Consider the following 21899-nt stretch of genomic DNA (forward strand, 5'->3'; position numbering starts at 1 on the left):
GCCTCTCAGGCCCTCTCGTGCAATAATGCAACAAGGGCTCCAAATTAGCAGCTGGGGCTAAATAATGGGTGTTGGGGAGATGTGGAGGCTGTTTGATCACCTCTTCCCATTGTGGAGGGCATATATCTGGCAGCAGGAAAAGGATGAGGACTTTCTTTGAGTCCAGCTCATCTTCTGTCTCTTTCTCACACACAGTGCTGTTACCTCTGCCGTGCTGAAAGCAGGGAGATTTTGGACGGACCTGCAAAGCACATCAGTAAAGCACACACAGAGTTAAGCGTGCTCTGAGCTGCAGCAACAGCTTAGAAAAAGTTTATAAATCACACCTTTATCTTTAGGTACCCAAACTCTACCTCAGTGTTTCCTTAAGGCAACAGTTTTTGTGGCACTTCTCCCATTGCTCCTCTGAGGTGACTGCTGCATGTCCTGCCACACTAATCCTTCCTTTTCCCTTTCAGCTTCACTGTCTGTCATCACCGTGAAGGCTGTGGCCAGTATGATAGTGCTCTCTGCCAAGGGGAAAATGCAGATAACTTACCCTGTTTTCTATATCATGCTCATTTTAATGGCAACTTCTTGTGTTTTCCAAGTCAAGTAAGTGAGTTTCTCCTTATCTCCTTACCTTTGTATCTATTTATCTGTCAGTTCTTCTCAGGTTGCTCTTAAAGGCAGCAGATTCTTGGCAGAACTCTAATATGCATGAATTCCTACATGCTGATAATAACTATTTATTTGGGCTTTATTTTTCAGTTTGTAATTGATTAATTGGATAGATGCTACTTCCTCTCACTATCACCTTAAACAAAGTTTGGCTAAATGTGGTTCTTGTTTCGGCACAAGTTTTGGACTCGTTAAATGAAATCTATATTCCCGATACTTTTCTTTATTATTTTCAGAAACCTTCAGTGCTGAATAATCAAACGGCCACATTTGCCCTCATTTTGCACCTCTTATCCCTAGCTCATGCCACTCATCATACTGAAGGAAAGTTTACCCCTACTTTTTCCCTGTTTCTGTTAAATCCACATGCTGCTCTCTGCTGCCTTGTATGGCTGTGTTTTTTAGGAAATAGTTAGCTTTTGGTGAGTGGGGGTCATTAGAGTTTTCCCTGCTGGCCTCTGGCCTGTTAAGTGATTGTTTTATGCTGCCTTTGCAGATTGCTGGGGGTGGCAGCCTGGTAAAATATGACTTGCAGCTGAACAGAGAGTCCCTTCCCTTTATGGTTCAGGTGCTGATAGCATCATTCAGTAATCTCATCTAGACTGCTCCAGTGTTTACTTGCAGGATTATTTTCTGTTAGAAGAGCCAATCCAGCTTTGCTGTGGCGGAACATATCATTCCCATGTGGAATCAGAAAGCCCATGTCTTATTGTGCAGTGACTCGCCATGGCTGATTCAGGAACTCCGCCATAACCAATAGTGGAGTGATTTACATCCAACTTGTCTTCACCAGGACAATGGCTTAGGGTATTAAAAATAGGAAATAAAAGTTTGGTAAATAGCAAGCTGCTGAATTAACTTTTTTTTCCCGTCACTGTCATTCTTTTTGCTGAAAATGTGACCATTTCGTTTCCTGGACCAAGTGAATCTTCATCCATCCTCTGTTGGGAACATTTTCTAATGGAGACAGTGCTGTCAGTTTACTTTTTTTCATTCTCATTGTTTCTTCTCTTATTTTATTTGACTGTCATGTCAGCTCACAACAACAACCTGGGCTGCTGCATCCTCCTGGACTCAGTGCTGGGCTCAGTATCACTATTACAGTCCCTGCAACCAAGTTTGTTGCAAGTGGGAGAAAATAATGAGGTGTTTTCAATGACTTCAAAATCCTGACTATCCTGTGGATATGTAGGATTTCTTTATTTTTAAAGTACCATGGAGACTGTTCAACAGTTGCTAAAATAACCATGCAATTACTTTAATGGCTAAAACAGATCCAAGCTTGGATTTTTACTGTTCACATATATTGTACCACTGAAACGTTTGAGTGTGGTTCTTTTTATAGGTTTTGAATACCCTCTGCAGTCTTCTGATTTTTCTCTTTCACTTTGAAATGCACCATTCCTATAATAGACTATCGGTGCATCCAAGAGCTCACGCTCATGATTCATCACCTTGTGGGTAAATGTTGATGGCTTTGGTCTCCTTACAAGTGGGTTAGTGCTTGGCTTTCTTTGCTTGCTGATGCAGAATGTGTGGGCCGTTCCATGGCCAGTGTCTCAGTGCTGCAGGCTTGTGTGCAGTGCACACTCATCCTGCAAATTCTTGCTGATCATTTTGATGAGGGTTTGGGTTTCCTTTTTGAGAAGCACAGCAGAGAGTTTCTAAACAAAGGAGCACAGGCCTGGAGCTACTTTCCTGGACTTTCCCAGTGGAACTGAGTGTGTTTAGGTGTGATTGCATGGGGTGATAAACATGCAAATACGTGTTTTAGCCAAGTTGGATTGAGCAACAGTTCTATGAGAACTTGCATATGCATGTTCATGCTGGAAATATATCCTTAACCAACCTGCTTAAATAAGATCAACTTGTCCCTGGCAGCACTTCTTCTAGGAGCTGAGGCACAACATGGCCAGCAATATCCTAGCATTCCTCCCTTATCTGTGGCAGGCATTTTTTCCAACAGTGCTTCGAAGTCTCTCCAGTGGCAATCTATGTCCAGAAGAATCCATTCTAACCCACTTGCTTTGCTCTTTTGTTTGTTTGTTTGTTTGTTTGCACTCTGCAAAGACAAAACTAGCAAGTAAATTCAATACACATACCCATCTGTCAAGGAGTATTTGCTACAGTGGTAAGAAATGGTCACACTGAACTGATGGAAGCCAGTTTATCCTTGCTTAAAGTGTAAGGAAGCTCCTGTAGCCAAGAGGTGCAGTAACACTTGTTTTCCAGGTTCTTGAATCAAGCAATGCATCTATATGAAGCAAGAACAGTCGTGCCCATTAATTTTGTGTTCTGCACCACGAGCGCCATCATTTCAGGTTGGTTTTCTGGCCCTCAGCCTCTACAGAATGTTTTCTAAACACTGAGTTTTCAGGCATTACTGTCTTCAGACTGGACCACAGAACAGTCATGTTTGTCTCCACAAAAAGTTCTTCTTAAGTGACAGGTGTTTATGCTCTGAAAAATGAGTCAGTTCACAGCTTTCAAAGCAAAATAAAAATTACCAAATCCTGGCATTTCCAGAATTGATTTGTGCAGTTTGCTGTGCCTTACTGGCTCACTAGAATTACCTGCATTTATCTTAGCCACTTCTTGACATCCAGCAAATGCTTTTCCCATGTGCACACCAACCTCCTCGTATCTGAGCTGGTAGAGTAATTTTAACAGCCTGGCAAACTGCTCAAATGACAACCAGCTGTGCTCTGTAGTAGTTAGTGTATATTCAGTTTCAGAAGGTGGAATTCTAGGTTAAGTGAAGGAAATAAAATGACTCCAAATAGCTTTTAAGCATTTAGCATTTTATTCTGGGTGAGAACTCTGAACTTGGTGCTGTTAAAGAGGAACTTCAGATCTCAGAAATGGTGCAGAGTGGAAGAACATGAGCAGGGAGGACAACTAAGACGCTGTATCAGAAATGAGCCAAAATGATCGTGTTGTTATAACATTTATGACTCATTTTAACACACACTGGGGGCTTTCCTGTCATTGCTGTGCAGGAGTTTCTCATGCAGAGCTGCCATTAATGAGAAGGGGAGTTAGCTCCGTGCACAGATTGCCTCGGCACCTGCATTAGGAGGCCTACAGTTTGTGACTGAGACTTTTGCCAAAAGGGGGTTGCATTCTTGCAGCCATATGGGGAAATTGGCCTTGTGCCTCCATAAGAGATCAAGTACCTATTCAGGAATGGCTTAATGGCTTTGAGACTGGATACATATGCATTTGCATCAGGTTAGTTAAACCAGTGTAGGGCTTAGAGAACAAGCTCTGCTGAATCTTGCCAGGATACGCATGCAAGATACCTCCTCTTGTGGTTTCCCTATCCCAAGCTGCACACTTTGAAGATACAATCACACTTCAGTGGCCCTGGTTCACACTATGAATCTATGAATCTGGTGTTTCTAAGCAAAAGTATGCTCATCAGTGGTTTAAAGCAACTATGCTTGGCTGTGCATTAGGGCAGCTGAGATCCAGATACACATCTGGCTCTGTCATCTCCACTGCAGAGGTGCTAATTCCTGTTCGAGGGGTGACCAGAAAGAGTTAGTGATCCCTTCAGCCAGAAAGATTTGGCAAACTTGGCTGCTGGAGACCTTAACTTGGTGCAAACACCAGGGACACAGCTAGTTATCAAAAACCTGTTCCCAATTGGAGTTAAGATGTCCACACTGTTGGAGTGGCTTAATTAAATCCACGAGGAACCTGCTTAGCTGTATGCTTGTGAGTTACACTTTGAGTCTGACCTGCATAAAGACCGTTGCTGACAGTGCAAAAAATACCTGCATCTGTGCAGTTACTAACACAGCATATGCTCCAGCCTGATAGACTAAATCTTCTCCAGTCTCTTGCAGTATCTTGAGAAGGTCTTGATAATGGAATATGGGTATATAATATGAATGTGTATTAATACCATATTTGGGGTTTTTTTGCTTCTCTTGAGTATGACACTGCTCCTGACCCTCCCAGCTGTAATTCATATCACTTGGAATCCAGTCAAGTTCTGCAGTTCTTGTTTCTGTCACATTCCAGGGGTCATATTTTATCAGGAATTCCAAAGTGCAGCTTTCCTGAGCGTGTTCATGTTTCTACTGGGGTAAGTGTATCAGCCTAAAATCTGCACAAACGCTTGTATGGCAACAGTATTGCCTCACAGAACTCCTTCTTTTCTCAGTAAGGAGAAACCCATCTTGTTATTAAAGTATTATGGAATAGCCATTACAGTAGGATGAAAAGACATTAAAGGAAAGACTAATATCTTTGCTATGAGAGTTTGGAGGCCTGGTTTTGAATTCAAATGTTTTAAAATAAAAAGTGAGATACTTATGAACTATTACAATGATGGTATGAAAAGCTAGCAGCAAGTGTTCCTCCTGCAGGAAGGAGAAATCGCTGCTCTCTGCCAAAGATGATGTTATGGGGGTGCTTGTACCTATGTGAGAAATCTCCCATGGCACCTTCCACCTGCATGTCCAGCTGCCCTTTGATGCCACAAGGTGTGAGCACTTAGAGAAGTTACTTGCCTGCAAGGATCTTCCTGTGCCAAGGAAGTGTGCCTGCTGAAAAGCTCAGAGCAGACTAAGGAGCTGATAAAATGCATGTCCAAAGAAGGCCCTAAGCACTGAGAGCCAGAAATCTGATGGCTGCCTGCACAACAACTGATCAGGGAACTTGTGAACATTACTTAAGGATGGGCATGAGTTGGTTAACAGCATCTCCCAGAATGGTAGGACCATCTTGTCCCCTTGCTGTCAAACAGCCAGGCTGACAGCTGCAGATATCATTGTCCCCTGTAGTCAGACTGCAGTGGAAACACAGAACTGCAATGTTGCATGACTGTGGGAAAAGCGACAGAAAATGGAGATGAGCAAATCCAACCATGGATTTGGCAGGCAGAAGGTAGCAGTTGTGTGTCCAACACAGAGTAGATAGGAGATTTGTCCAAGCATAGCATTTTCTCATTGCTTCTGGCTTACAGCTTGCCCCTGAGACACGCAGTTGAGTGAGAAAAACAACAGAGATGGTGATTGTCTGCAACAAGCCCGAGTTGTTGATGAAATCACAAATGCTGCAGTGCTAGCTTAGATGCTCTGTGAAGATTTGCTCAGGAATCCAAAGGTTTCTGTCACGCTCACAGGTATTTGATTAGATATGCGTTATTGAAAACATCATTTTTCTACAAAGCCCTTGGAAGCAATTGTAAAGCTTCAGGAGGTACAAAGTAGTCTGACAGGAGCCCAAGATGAAGGTACAGAGCTGCCATCAGGAAAAGGTTCTTTAAAAACAGAGCAGCTTGTGTTTGGAAATCCTTGAACAAGACACTTGTGTAAAAGTTCTCATCTCAGACACAGTGAACTGTTTCTAAAAATATGATGCCACTGTTATTTTGCAGGTGTCTCCTATCTTTCCTCAGTGTATTTGTAATTGCAGTAAATAAAAAAGAGGAGCATTTTCAGGTTCCTTACATTGACTGTGGATGTATTCCTGGTAAGTAGGACTTTTTTTTCTGTCTGTTTAAAAATGAGATATCAGATAATGAAATGACCTAGGAGAATTGAATCAGAAACGCACTCTAGTCGTACTTAATAAATGTACTGTTCCCTTAATTTCTATTCCTGTTCCCAACAGATTTTTCAAATAATTTTTCAGAGTTTTTCCAAGCTATTGTTACAACCAGTCAAATGAAAACAATGATTACTGGAGCAAGGAATGTTGAAGTGATGGATTGGTTGGGGGATTTGTTTTATTAAAATTCTTCACGGAGTTGTTGTTTTTCCCTTCTCTCACTCCTTTTCCTTAGGACAAAAACTGACAGACAAAATACAACCAGATTCTTACGGTCCATGCTATGGCACTTTGAATAATAAAGATGACTTGGGGGAAACTCAAAGCTGAAAGAAGAAAGCACCTTACCTTCCACTTAACGAGGAAGATGCCACTGGAACAAGAACCCACAGCACCTTTTCATTGGATGTACTCAAGTAGACACTGAATTCCTGCATGTTGATGAGTCATACATTATTTAATCCTACCTAATTTATCCCCTGGCTGTCCCAATTGTGTTTTGAAGATAAAGAAAGCCTTAAGAAAAACTAAAATACCCATTAATGAAACGGAACATTCTCGAAGTATAAATGCCTCTTAGTGACAAATAGGGATATTTTTAGACTTCTAATTGCCTAGAAATGCAAATAGGCACATAACAGGATTTTTAAAATTTGTTTTTGAAAATCCCCAGATGTGCATAGACTCTTAAAGACAAAGATGGGAAATGAAGAGGATTTTTGTGAGTGACTTCTAAATGTTCTGCTGCATGTCTACTGCCTTTAAAAATCTGATCCTGCTTGTCCAAGAACCAACACTGTAGGCATACATTCAGTATACATAAACATGTACACACATTTTTGCTCTGTGCAAAGGGAAAATCCTGATGATCTTTTGCCATCAGACTAATTCTCTTATCGTCAAAGAACATAAGCACTTACATGAAGAGGGGGAAGGAGGAGAGCATTTGTCATAAACCTTGGTGCACATGTACATACTCATGAGGTACCCAGCCGAGGTGGAGCTGAAAAATCGTATGGCATTTTACACTCTTACCATATCTTGGGTACTGGGATGGACTGGTGATATTTTAAGTTAGTCTAGTCTAGTCTGTGGTTTACCCACTGTTTTTAGGAAAACAAAAATTGAACGAAGTAAGTGCAAAGAAGAAATGAGGGGTCCATGCTTACTCTCTTGATATGTATTTCAGCACCCTAAAAAATCTCCATATGATAGCTTGAGTGATAAAAATATATAAAAAATCTGGGAGCCACTAACCAAGGAGGAGAGGGCAGTGAGACACTGGTACAGGCTACCCAGAGAAACTGTGGATGCCCCATCCCTGAAGTGCTCAAGGCCAGGTTGGATGGGGTCCTGGGCAGCCTGATCTGGCAGGTGGCAGCCTTGCCCATGGCAGGGGGTTGGAACTGAGTGGGCTTCAAGGTCCCTTCCAACCTAAATTATTATATGGTTCTATGGTACTGCAGAAATACTCCTAAAATAGAAATTATGGAGAATCCTGCAACCTCACTACATGGTAATCTTGCATGAGGAAAGCCTGTAAAACATGGGGTAAAATAGTGAAGATAGCAGCACAAATTTTCCTTCATTAATTGGTAGTTTCTGTACACTTATTTGAAGGGCTGACAGCAATGCGAGACCGTAGCAGTACTCAGGTCTGGGAGGAGCAGTAATCCCCCAGTCCCAGCCTCCTGGAAAGAAAGCTGCTGCTGGGCATTAATGGTGTGCCCATCCACCCTGCTGGTAGCTCCGCCTGCCCCAGCTGACGCTGCGATGCTCAGACACCTCTGAGACAGAAAGTGCTCTTGAAAAGCATTCAGTAATAGCCTTCATGTCTTGGACAAGATACTTCTTTTGGGATTGGATTAATCTGCTGTAATGGATGTGGGCTGTAGGCTGTGCAGATTTTGTTTCATTGGGATATGATGAAATGAGATCTCCCTCTTTTCTTTTTATTCCAAGTAATTGTTTATTTCATTTTAAAATAGGTAGAGCCAAAGATCCATGAGATGGTTTCACTTCTAACAAAGCATGCACAACTCTGTAGATTTTCCTATGTGGTGATATCCCAGCTGTGAAGTTTGCAGAGCTCTTTTTTACTGTGGATTTTTTCCAGCTGGCACAGGACAGGGCTCCGTGTCTGCACCTTTCTTGTACCAGCTGCCTGCCCGCAGCCTTCCCTTGCCCTCTCATAGTTTGAGTTCAAATTTCTAAAGCTTAAGCTACAGAAGGTGCCAGATTCTGAATGCTTTCTGTAGTGAATAAGAGCATACCTCTATGCCCCTATGCCCCTTGCCTCTTTTACGTCAAATTTAAGTAACTTTCTGATTCTCAAGTGAGAACACGTGCTAAAGATGTAAATAGGAGTTCTAGTTTTTCACTCTATGACCTGGAACGTAAAGTGGGAAATGATTTATTTTTGCTTCTTATTAAAATTATTGGCCTTGGGCATTTTTCTGAAATCTGTCTCTATGATTCAGGAGGTCTGAAGGAGATATACTATTTTCTCTTCAGAGTATGAAAGGAAATGTATAAACCCACGGCAAAAGTTATTATTGATTTTTAATTACTGTATTTCTTTTTAAATAGTGTATCTTTCCTTCATATGAGTTTATGCAAAACTGTAAGGGTTAAAATGCTTTCTGTAAACTTGAATGTAATTAAAACTAATTTAGAGAGCAAAATTTTGGCAGGAATTACGTGCAGATGAAACTTGTGATTAGACGTGATTCTGGAGGTGTGAGCATATTCCAACAAATTACCATATGACAGGGGCAGAGAAATGTGCTGATGGTGATTTATTACTGCTCTGCAAAGAAAGGAACATGATTTGTTTCGAGAATCAGTTTCTAATCAATGCTATTTTCAGGGTGCTCAGGGAGGTGGTGGAGGTGTTAAAAAACATGGAGATGTGTCACTGAGGGACGTGGGTTAGAGGGCATGGTGGGGATGGACTGATGAACTAGGTAATCTTCCTGGTCTTTTCCAACCTGAATGATTCTGTGATTTTGTGATTTTGCTTGTGATGTTTAGGTGACAAGTAGCACAGACAAATGCTTACTGAAAACAGGCTTTTTAATGGAAACACACACACACACACAAAAGCCCCTGGAGCCCTTCATGTTACCAGTGAGCTATTTTCTTGCAGTGTTTTTCCTTACATCAAATACACATGCCAGATACAAAATGTGAATCTTGCACCTGCAGACTGAACTTTCTTGAGCAGATGCTCCACAGGATCTGAGGAAATAAAACTGAAGGGAGTCATAGAGGACAATCAGCATCTCACGTGGTCTCTGATGGCTCCAGGCTGGGATTTCTGACAGACCAGAACCAGCAGGACTCACTCAGTGCTTGTTCCACTACTGGTCAGCTGCAGTAAAAGATGAAGTATTAACTGGCCACAGGCCTGGAAATAGGAACTCTGGAGAAGAGCTAGACAGTTTGGTTTTTTTTGCCATAAAAAAATATCAGGATTCATTTCAGCAAACAACAACAACAACAAATAATCTTGGACTAGATTCCTACATCTGCCAGTGGTAGGATCCTGGCATTCGCCTGTGAGGGTTGGTGCCTGCTCCTCGCTACCTGGCAGTTTCTGATGGCATGTAAGGGCTCTGGTCAACTAAAACCAAAGAAAGGAGGTCATACTTCATTGCTTCATCTTATGTGCTTTGAAGCTGTGGTGATGATGCAAAACCCTGGGCCAGACTTACTGGGCCATGGGTAGTTCATAGAATCATAGAATGGCCTGGGTCGAAAAGAACTTCAAAGACATCTAGTTTCAACCCCCTTGTTGTGGGCAGGGTTGCTGACCACTAGAGCAGGCTGCCCAGAGCCACATCCAGCCTTGCTTTGAATGCCTCCAGGGATGGGGCATCTACAACCTCTCTGGGCAAACTGTTCCAGTGCATCACCACTGAAAAACTTCCTCCTAACATCCAACCTAAATCTCTCCTGTCTTGGTTTAAAACCATTCCCAGTTGCCCTACCACTATCAACCCATGCAAGCAGTCATTCTACCTCCTGATTATATGCTCCCTTCAAGTATTGGAAAGCCATAGTGAGATCTCACCAGAGTCTACTCCCCTCCAAGCAAAACAAGCCCAGTTGCCTCAATCTTTCCTCATAGAAAAGATGCTACAGCCCTCTGATTATTTTAGTGGCCGTCTTCTGAACCCATTCCAAGAGCTCTGGACACAGTACTCAAGATGGGGCCTCACAAGAGCTGAGTAGAGGGTGACAATCACCTCCCTCTCCCTGCTGGCCACCCCATTTTTAATGCAGCCCAGGATATAGTTGGCCTTCCGGGCTGCAAGCACGCACTGCTGACTCACGTTATTTACCAGGACACCCAAGTCTTTCTCCACAGGGCGGCTCTCAAGGAGTTCTTCCCCCAGTCTGTACAAATATCTGGGATTGCCCTGGCCCATGTGCAGCACCTTGCACTTGGCCTTGTTGATCTTCATAAAGTTCACATGGGCCCACTTCTCCAGCCTGTCCAGCTCCCTTTGGATGGCTTCCCTCCCCTCCAATGTATTGACTGAACCTCTGAGTTTGGTGTCATTTGAAACCTTGCTGAGGGTGCACTAAATTCCATTATCTGTGTCACTGATAAAGATGTTGAAGACATTGGTTAGCACTGAGGAGCTCTTGTGGGGCTGAGGTAGGCAACTCATAGTGTGAGAAGAATCCTGAGGACAGTGAGGAGCATGGACACCTGCACAACTTGGCCTAAGGACTGATTTTTTCTCTCCAATCACCACTTGCTATAAGGTGCACGAACACTGCTAAAAGGATGGATTGAGACCAAATGTCCCTACTTCAGACCTCTAAATGGGCTCTCCTTGCAATCTCTTCTCCCAAGCCACTTGCAGGATCTTTGCTTGCTTGCAGAGAAAACTGATAACAGTGAGGTACAGATGATTAGACAGAGCTGCCTTTCAGTTTGCCCTTTTGGTTTTGTCCTCTGAGATGTGATTTTTTTCTTGCTAATTTTATTTGTTTATTCCTTTTGGAGAAATCAGCTGGCCTGTGTTAGCAGCTGGCCCAAAGAAGATAAAGGCTAATTACCATAATTATTATTGGAGGGCCAAGCTGGATGTTGCACAGCATGGGTCTTTTTTTTTTTACTTTTTTTTTTGAGGAGAAAAAGGTAGGCAGAAACTCAGCTCTCTGGATTCACAGGAGTTCAAGAAATTCTGTGTTTGCTGTGTTTCTGGGCTCTGGTACAGTATTAATGATATCAGTGAAAAAATAGTGATTCTATATATTATTTAATGTGCTTTCAATTTTTTTAACTGATTTGGAAGTAAAGGATGGACATTCTCTGCCTAGAGAAGCAGAAAGAAAATCCAATAGAGATGTTGGCTAATGGGAGATGTTTCAACCTTTTGGAGCTGGAAGAAGCACAGAGGCTCCTTCCAACCATTAAGCTGTTGAGAGGCTGCAGTGGCAAATGCACCACTACATATTAAGCAGTTATGACTGTTAAGAAGGGATCCTTGTCCTCTTGCCATGTCTAACGCTGTTCAGAGGACATGTTGGTGATCTGGCTTCTCAGGCTTCACATAAACATATTTTTGAAACATACTGACTCAGTCTATGGACTCTGACCCCCTTGAGCATCCTGTTTGGTGTGCACTGTCTCCCATGCAGAGCTGCTGTGGGAATCAGACCGTGTGGTGTGTTTGTACCACAGGCTTACTCAGTAAAAAGATACCAGTATTTCAGCAGGTTCCCCTTGACCTATGAAGAATTTGTGTCTATCAATCAGGAAGCTGTGAAAACCTACGGACTTAGATAACGTTCTCTTTACTTCTTGATTGCCACCAGTTAGCAAAGACAGTTTTGAGTATCCACAGGAGCAGAACTATTGTCACCTCAGGAACTTCCAGACTCAACAAATGAGACCCTGAATAAGGAGTTAGGGGACTACTCAGTAGGTTTCTTATTTAATCTACAACCTGGTTTTCCTGCTAGGCCCATGAAGTTAACCTAAGCCTTTCAGGGGGAAAGTGCACTTAATAATACAAGATCTGCAGTAGCACTGCGATTGCTGACAGACATGGCCATTGGTGGTGGCAGGAAGCTTTGCACAGACACAGAGGAATGGGATCAAGAGGCTAGTAAGCTGCAGTGCGCTCCTGGACAACTTGCCACAGTGCCAGCAGGGCAATGCTGACAGTCCTCAGAGCAGCACTACTGTAGAATGACTAGACAGGTGGCTTAAACACTGTTTAACGTGAAGTCAATGTATCACTGCAGCTGGCGGCACTAATACTTCAAACATGAAAGTGGCCTGTGGTCGTTGATGAAGGAGCCAATTTCTGTATTTTGCTAGGTCACACTGGGGAAAATGGAAATGATTGATTTAAGCTTCCAGCACAAATATACACTTGCCAGCTCTCCAGTTTGGAGATTTCCACACTTGGAATAGGCATTGCCTTGCCTAGATGAAATCTTTGGAGCATGCTGCCAGGTCTTTTGCCAGAATCATTAAATGGGTTGAAAGAGCAGCACTGTCATTCATCTTCTATTTGATAGCTAGTGGGCATACATCCAGAGCAGCATTAACACAGGATCAGGACTTTTATCTGTGTTTAAAAAATGAGACTGTTTTTCTTGAGCTTCAATAGCATGCTGTCAAACGCTCTCTGGTACACTCAGCCAGCAGTAAGGGAGAGAGCATGCATGGCACAAAGGCAGCTCATTAGGTAGTCCTCACCTGTCACTGGAGATTACTGCCAGTAACGCATCACACGGCAATGGAGTGCAGCACCAACTTCTATGTTGTTTTCCAAGAACAACTGTTCTGTGTTTTACAAGGGAAAGGAGATGAGGAATACTATTTAACACTACTAAACATCACAGTTACTCATGTGTTTATTTTTTCCAAACAATATCTAACAGCTAATTAACAAGTGTGTCCTGGAAACACTGGCTGGGTTCTGGGCACGTGGATGAAGCTGGGTTGCAGACAGGAGAAGGCAGCCTGCTGTCACCTTACCTGGCCTGCTGCCTGCTCCAGGCACTGCTGTGCAAGGCCTGTGGCCCTCCTACAGAAGGCACTCCATCCTCTCCTGCGAGTCGAAGGAGAGGATCCTCCACCGCCATTAGCAATGTGTTCTAGCAGTGAGTCATTGTTTGCTTTTGAATTGTGCCTTATGTCTATTTTAAAGTGTCTGGATTTAGCTTGCAGCTATTTGTCTTTTACCAGTGATTTAAAGCACTTGGTGAGTCCCTCTAGTAAAATACAGTAAGATGACTTGGGCTTTTTGCCGAGCCAAACAGACGGACCTTTTAAGTCTCTCACCATCAGACATTTTTGTCAGCCTCAAATTGCCTTCTGTGGTTGTTTTCTGCTCTATCTCCATTTTTCCAGAGTCTAAAATTGGCTTAATGAGTGCCAAATATGGTGTAGAAATCAGATCCTAACACCACTGACGAAGTAGCACAGAGCTGGGCTGGAGCCAGAACACAGTGGTTGGGGTGCCTGGCTTCCTCTCTTCCCCAGAGCTGCCTCTCTTCCCCGGCCCAGCTGCCATCATTCCCAGGAGGTGCCTGAATTTTTTATTTTTTTCACTATAATTTAACAGTGGCTGTTTTGCGCTCCCAGAGATGCAGCACTCTACATAATTCTCAGCAATTTGACTTCTGAGTCATCCCTGAGATTGGTGATAGTCCAAAGGAACTAGCACAGCTGGAAACCCTGAAACTGAGTGGACCAGGGATGGACAGGGGAGTGGTGGCACCGGGCAGTAGAACTATAATATCACAAAAAGTTTGGGTTGGAAGGGGCCCTTGAACATTACCAGGTCCTGCCATGGGAAGGGATGTCTTTTGCCAGATCAGGCTGTCCAGTTATCAACACTCCAATGGATGGGGCAGCCACAGCTTCTCTGAGCAAGCTGCTCCAGTGCTTCACCGCTCTCACTGTAAACAGCAGCAGCAGGAAGCAACCTCACACAGCTGCCCTTTCTCCAGTGCCAGAGCAGCTTGAGCTCAGCCCAGATTTGAGAAGAATTGTGATTTTTTTTTTTAGCAGCCATTTGAGGTGCAGTAAGTAAACAGAATCATAAGATCATAGAATCACTTGAGTTGGAAGGGAGCCTTAAAGGTCATCTAGTCCAACTCCCCCGCAGTGAACAGGGACACCTACATCTAGAGCAGGTTGCTCAGAGCCCCATCCAGCCTGACCTTGAATGCCTCCAGAGATGGGCATCAACTGTTTCTGGGCAACCTGTTTCAGGGCTTAACTGATCTTATTGTCAAAAACCTTTTTCCTTATGTCCAAAATAAACCTCCCTTTTTAGTTTGAAACTATTTCCCCCTGTCCAGTCATAGCAGACCCTGTTCAAGAGTCAGTCTCCTTCTTTCTTACAGCTCCCCTTCAGATACAGAAAGGCCACTGTCAGGTCTACCTAGATCTTTCTCCAGGCTGAGCATCCCCAGCTCTCAGCTTCTGTCCTAATAGGGAAAGTGTTCACTCTCTTGGATCATTTTTGTGGCCCTCCCCTGAACACACTCCACAGATCCACATCTCTCCTGTACTGAGGACTCCACATCTGGACATGGTACTCCAGGTGAGGCCTCATGAGCACAGAGCAGAGTGGCAGAATCACCTCTCTCACCCCGCTGGGCACGCTTCTTTTGATGCAGCCCAGGATATGTTTGGCTTTCTGGGCTGCAGGGAAGGCTCTTAACGTGGGGATAGCCTGCCCAAAAGATTGCTCTTGCTTCAAGATTGATGACAGCTCCCCAGAGAGAATGATTGCTTTAATTCATGATATAGCAGAAAGGTTCCTGCTTCCTCTGCCTCTCACTGCTCACAGTCTCACAGGGAGGATGCATTTTGAAAACAGCAGCTCCGGCATCTCTCCTCTGGGAGGATGTGAGCACCTGACGACCCAAAATGGGATATCAGACTTTGGTATAGTGAAGAAATGCAATTGTATTTGAGATCATTTTGGGATGTATTTACAAATCTTAGTCCAGTGATACAGCACAGAGTAGGCACAGCTCTTCTGCACTGTGAACAGTTTGAATTATGCATTTTGAGTTGTTTGGGGTTTTGTTGAGATTTTTTTTTAGTAATTTAAAATTAACAGATCAGTAAAGTCACATCAATCAACCCAAGGTAACCTGTGGTGGAATTCTTCACTTAAAAATAAATAATAATTTAAAAAGCTGATTTTACAGTGAAGTCTTTGCAAAGAAAAGGCCATGCTGGAGCACTCTGAATGCGATTATGGTGACTCATATTTTTAATGGCTTTTTTTTTTTATCTTGCAAATGGCTTCTTTCCAAACAAAGTCCTACAAGGCCTCATATAACAAACAAGGGTTACTGCTCTTTTCCACACATAACATGAAAAATATCCTTCAGTGGAGCGGAGAGAGCTGCAGCCCATCTGCTGTAGCTTGGCGTGGCACGGTGCAGCTCCCTGGCCATTACGCATGCCTCTCAGTAAAGCAAACCACCTGTTTCCTGAGCAAGATTCCACCCCGAGCGTCCCGAAAGCTTCTCCCGGGGTGAAATCCATCCAAACCGCTGATGGGGGATGACAACCTTGGCATTCTCTTCTGCTGCGTTTGTTGTTATGCTGGTTGTTGTTTGCTGAAGGCTCCATGGACTTTAGACTTCTTTTCCATCCAGACCAGAAAAGGGCAGGCTGTGCCAGAGATAAATAGACTCTTACTTTCCTGTTGATCATGCTGCCTTGGTTCTTCAGCTGTGGTTGACATAGGTTTCACTTGGGAGCCCAAAAGGATATCTTTGGAAGAGAGGAAAACAGAGAGATGGGGTGAGCTGGCCGAGGAGGGACCTGACCATCATTGATTCAGGGCCAGATGCTGCATATGCTGGACTAGGCCAAGCCTTATATGGATCTCATGTGAAGAAAGTGGCCACGTGAATTCCAGGAGTATCCCAGGTTCACCAGATGTTTCACCTAGGTGCTCACAGCAAGGTGAACTGTAATTCTGCCAAGGATGTGTGCTGAGTACAAAAACTAGGACTGCTAGACCTGCAACAAGTTGGCAATAGAGGTTGAGGACTTCTGCTGCTGTCCAGTGGGTGCCATGGTGGTACACTCTTCATATAGAACTTTATAAAGCATGTGGGTCCTGTCCTGTGTCTGCCTGGATCCCCCTGGCTGGGACAGCAGCACTGACACAACAGGCAAAATCTTCCCAGACATGGTGGCAGTGTCATAGACACATGAAGAGAAGTGGCCCCAGCCCCAGTGGGAGACTCCTCTGGAGACCAAAGTGGCCAAATGCTAACATGTCCCACTCCAGTGTGTGGTTTTGGAAAGGCTTATGGCTTCTCTGCATCAAACTGAGCATCCCCTGACAACTTCATACATTTACAAGTGTTCAATGTGCTGTGCGCCACTCTGTGCTTAGAGGTACCTTGTAAACTTCTTTCTATGAGCCTGAAGTTGTGCAACATGTAGTAAATATCACCGGGAGTTAAAAAAAATACTCATTTGCAACACATAAGTAATCCAAATGTAAGATAAAATCACAGCTTTAAAATATGTCATCATTAACTTTGTTGGACAAAACAAAATCCTAACTAAAATATATACCAAGGTTGGCTGGACAGAACTCAAGGCCATATTAATTAATAAAGCAAAGTGGTAGCTAAAACACAGTAAGCCATAAGCAGGGACAGGCTGCAGCTGAAGCTGGGTAACTCATGCAACAAACATTACTTTAAAGCTGTAAATATGATCTAAGCAGAAACCTATAAGAAAGTGTAAAAATACGATAGGAATGGTTTCTACTCTGCAAGATGCTCCTAACTCTGCTTCAGTATATACTGGTAGAAATATCCTGTCTGGAGCAACAACTCTTCTTGGCTCACCCACAGTCCCTCCTTTTGCCTTACACTTTGGTGCATTTCTGTGCTCCTGCTGATGGCAGACACACCAGAGTTGCAAGTAGCCAGAACACCAGTTTGACCCCTCGGCAAACATTCATGTCATACATCTTCTGTGTTGGGTCTCCACTTCATCTTTTTGGGTCACCCTGCTCACAGCATTTGCTAGGCATTCAGTGGAAGCTGGTAGGGCTCAGAGTGTGACCACAACACAAATAATTCATGAAGATAAATGGCAGCATTATCCCAAGAACAAATAGGTTGACATTTACCATAAAAATGTGTCTGGAAATACAGCTTCCTGCCACACTGCTGTGGAGGTCTCTCCCCATCTCATGCTCCATAATTTGATGTAGCTGCTACATTCAGTCTTGGTGCATTGCAGCTTAAAGTTGCAATGCAAACTTCTGTGCATAGCAGAAAGCACCTCGCCTCGTCTGCGCGTAGCGGAGCTGCAAGGAAGTGAAAAGGCTTGCCCTTGAGCTGCACAGTAGCTGAGGTATTTCAGCAGCAATGTTTATATTGGAAGAGCCAATCCAGCCTACTGCAACAGTGGTAACAAGGACTCAGGCAGCATTGGAGATGGTGTCCAGGAGTGGAAGAACTCATATAAAGCTGATGGGTTTTGCTACAGCACTTTCACCTCTCGTGTGCTTTTTTCTTGAGAATTACGTATCTGTCAGAAGACGGAAGCATGAGGTACTCTAAATAGTACAGGCAATGTATGAGAGAGAGATTTGGGGTCCTCCCAAGCAAATGAAACAGTGGACAAAATTCTCCAAAATAGAGTTTCTCCGTGACTTCTAATACAGTTTTTGGCAACCAAATAGGCTGCCTGAGTAGTCTTAATGCAGTGGCCTTCACGAATAATCAACTAAAAATTAGGCCACCCTTTGAATGTTGTGACAAAGTGTGTGTGGGTTTGGGCTTTTTTGGTGTGGGGGAGGTAGTGGGTGAGTTGCTTTGTTTTAGAGTGATCTCACAAAACATTTTCTGAAGCCTTTCAGAACACAAATGGTCCCCAGAGCGCAGGTTGAGAAATACTGTCCCAAGGACACTTGTGCAAAATAAAATCTCAGAGCAGAACTGCATTGTTCCCCAAAGCTGTCGAGTTCATGAGGGAATGCTGGTAGAGCATGGGGTGGTTAGACCTCTCCATTGTTATTCACAGCTCTAATTTACAGCTAAGTAGAAAATAGGGCTCTAATTGTTGTCAGAGTGAAGGGAATATTTAAATCCCAGTGCAAATGTAACCCATGCTGTTCTTCAGCAAGCATTTGTTGAAATCCACAGATAGATCTCCTGGGTGTTCCCATGAATTAGAGTATAAAATCAGAGCCAATACATTCAGTGCCCCGTGCACTCTAGATGACTTTAGTTCAAAGTGTGCAAGACGTGAGGAGTATGGTTTTTGAGAAAAGTTGTCAGCAGTCAATAGGCAGTAGTGCAGAAGCATCCCAAGAAAGAAAAGTAGGTGGGCAACAGAAGACACCTCTGAAAGCACTAGGCTCTCTCACGGGTTTCTTCCATTTTCTGAGTAAAGCAGTGGCTTTTTGAGAGACAAGAACATTCTGTTAATGAGTGAGAGGTGCCTCAGATAAGAGACATAAAAGGAGAGTCTTAATAGAATCAGTACTCCCCACTACTCCAACAAATTTCCTCTTCTTGAATAGGAAAAGAATGTAAATATTGAGGAGTCTCCTTTTGGTAATTACAATGGCCATGCTTTTTTGTCCTTTCTGAGGAGCATTTAAAAAAGATAACTCTTTTCCCCTTGTCAATAAGAAAACAAACAAACAAACAAAAATACCATCATCTAAAAATACTGGGATTAACTCTGAGAAGGAAAAATGTAAAAGTATGTCAAAGAAAAAAAAGAGAAAATGAAATTTTTGTTATAGTCAGCTATGTGATTAAGATAACTGAATTCTTCTAAGTGAATAGAGCATTTATCATCACGACTGTCAAAATTTCCATTGGTAACCTTCATTAAGTCTCTTTAAAAGTCAACCATCAACACCCACGCAGTTTAGGAGTCTGCAGAGCAAAACCAATAATAGAGCCAGTAGGTGTAATAATCCACTGTTCCCTCTCCTCATCACTTTCTCTCTATATGTGTGTGCGTGTGTATGAAACAGACATAAATCCAGCAGAGAGAGTGTCTTGCTCATCTCTGCACGTATCATGCATTGATGACTCAAATCATTCTGAAGAAAAGAGAATTCATCCTTCTCCCATACCAATACCTCTATCACCTCCCTGAAGTAAGAGCTGTCTTTTCCCCGCCCAAATCATCGCTTAGAAAATTTTAGAACTAAAACAGGTTTTAATTTGTATTTGGAGTAAGCATTGTCCAGCAGGTTTTTCTGGTCAGCTGTGGAGAACATTTGGCTCCCTTGAAGCTATTTGCAAAGGGAAAAAAAAGGGTTGTAACAAGTGATTTCATGTTTTGTCAAAGATTATTTTCTTGATAATGTTATACGGTAAACCCCTAATAGCTGTTTTATAAGCCAGCTCCACAAGACAAACAGACCAACTATACAAGAGAAACAGTGAACAAATCGGCCTGGCCCAGGAAAGCTTCTCTAAGCTAATTAAAAACACCTCATGCCTGCGCTATGAGAAAGAAGGCAGCTTTCAAAATGTTTATCTTAGAGCTAAACTACAGGTCCCAAGTTTGCATTTGAAAAGCAGCTGAAAATTGTTGGCCAATGTGAGGAGCCAATGGCACACAGCCAACTTGTGACGGGCTGCACGGCAATGGCCAATCCATGCACATGGGGCCGGCAGAATAGCCAGGCTGCTCCTGGGAGAGGTGGGCAGGGGCCTGCTTCATCTCCTCATGCGCTGTGCCATGTCCCAGAGGCATGCTCCCCGGCCTCAGTCTCTGCCTAACCCCTCCCCACATGAGGTGCCCCATGAGCTCATTCTATCACCTTTAGCCTCTTGGGTTGTTCTTCCTTTCTACTTCCTCCATCTCATCACCCCTGCAGATGACCTAATGGCTCCTTCTCCTTTCCTACTTTTCATCACTGTGCCTTCTACGGACCATTTCATGCCTCTGGGCTCTCCAAATTTCTGCTGCGTGGGAGAAGGCCTGCTGAAGCTCACCCCACGCCCCGCAGGCAGCCCTCCATCTCTGACATGCCCCTTTTCTCCTAACACGTCCTTCTCCTTGTGTTGCTTCTCCTCATGTTGGCTTTGCATAAGTTATTCAGGCAACATCTTCTGTGAAAAACCAAGGTGAGAACAGAGGTTGATGTGGTAAAATAGCTTTGATCGTAACCTCACTTTCAGTTCCAAACTTTATGGAACTACCACCTCTAGATTCCAGATTTTCAGGCATCGTGGCTGCTTGCAGCTCTGTGGTTTTGTTTATTTTGGCACCTTTTCTTAACAAGAAGAAAGGAAGCAGAGTTCAGCTGTTACTGAGTGAGTGGGAAGTGAAAAAAAATCCTTTCCTCATTATAAAAATATACTCAGACCTTTTTCCCTGCCCTCCCCCATGCTCCAAGCAACACTTCAAAGCAAAAGGCAGTCCCAAGCAGTGACACTTGCTATGGAAACACATTCATGGAGTACAGCACAAGGCTGGGTCCCGGAGGAAACTTTTGTTGTTGACTTGACAGTTACAAGGATTTGGAAATCACCTAATGAGCATGTGCAGTACGGTGTTATTGTCTCACGATCTCATTAAACCCGCACCTGGAGCATTTATGTGCAGCAAACAGCCACGTGCAGAACTGCAGTCTTCAGCAACAGCCCAGGAAAGCCAAGGGTCTGGAAAGGACAAATCCCATGCGTTGGGAGAGCTCCTGCAGTGTTCAAATGGTATGGTAATGCTCTCCTCTGTAAGCCACCCCAGGACGTGTCTGTCCATCTGATTGGGGTTGAAAGAGATGTCACTGAAGTGTGTGAGCCAACTAGTGCTCATCAGGTAGGTTCTTCTGTAGTTATCTGCATGGTCTGCCAAGCTCCAAGAAGCGCACATTCCCAGGAAAAATGCAAGCAAGTTGGACTTCAAATTAGGAAATATAGTCACAGTGGAACTACAGTTTTGTAGACCTATTTCTCTGAGAACTATGGAATAAGAGGATCCAGTACACACACGGACAGTATATGATGGCCAGTTTTGCTCTTCAAAGATGTTTACACAAAAAATGGCATCTTCGCACAGGGATAATCTCTTATTTGTGTCTCTTCCTTTTCTTTTGGCTCTGATGAAGTGTGATTCCTCATCTTTGTAAATACCTGATCCCTCCATAATGCATACATGCCACGGAGTAGCTCTGTTGAGCCAGGAGATGGTACAGAAGCCTTGATCTCTTGCAAGGCCTCTGAGACATCACCGTGATACATGAGCTCCGCTGGGGTAGCACACAGCATACAAAGGGAAAAGGTTAGAAGATTATACTTGTGAAAAAAAAAAAAAAGATAGTTAAGCAAAAGTTTTGTACTCAGTGAGAAGTGTTTTGGAGGTGGAGAAGCAGGTGCTGGATACTCTCTAGCAGTGAAAAACCACCGAAATTAACAAAAGACTATCAGCTATCATCAGTGATGCAACCAGGTCATTATCTCATCTCTGGCCACAACCAGAGTAAAGGGCAGGAATGCCTATACTGAATAACTGCAGCAGGGTGAAAGTGCTGATGGTTTCCTTATCACAAGTCAAGGCTTCTAGGAACACATTCTTCTAGGAAGAGCATAGTGTTGTCTCACAAAAAAGGCAGTGTAGAGGGATGTGTCGCAAGATTGTAAGGGTGAGCACCAGGGCAATGCCTCTACATGCC

At 43.5% G+C, this 21899-nt stretch overlaps 1 protein-coding gene across 1 annotated transcript in view; it reads left to right on the forward strand.

Moving 5' to 3' along the window:
* Positions 1–7460, forward strand: part of NIPAL2 (NIPA like domain containing 2) — a 45435-nt gene extending 37975 nt beyond the window's left edge. The window contains exons 7-11 of the mRNA XM_065753610.1: positions 459–594; positions 2893–2981; positions 4690–4753; positions 6050–6144; positions 6458–7460. Of these exons, the coding sequence (XP_065609682.1) occupies positions 459–594; positions 2893–2981; positions 4690–4753; positions 6050–6144; positions 6458–6552 (479 nt within the window). The 3' untranslated portion in view covers positions 6553–7460. The remainder of the gene's footprint in view (positions 1–458; positions 595–2892; positions 2982–4689; positions 4754–6049; positions 6145–6457) is intronic.
* Positions 7461–21899: the final 14439 nt, after the last annotated feature.

Source organism: Cyrtonyx montezumae, unplaced genomic scaffold (assembly GCF_038088225.1).
Source record: "Cyrtonyx montezumae isolate F1298 unplaced genomic scaffold, pur_monq_1.0 scaffold_8, whole genome shotgun sequence".
In the NCBI taxonomy this organism is placed as follows: domain Eukaryota; kingdom Metazoa; phylum Chordata; class Aves; order Galliformes; family Odontophoridae; genus Cyrtonyx; species Cyrtonyx montezumae.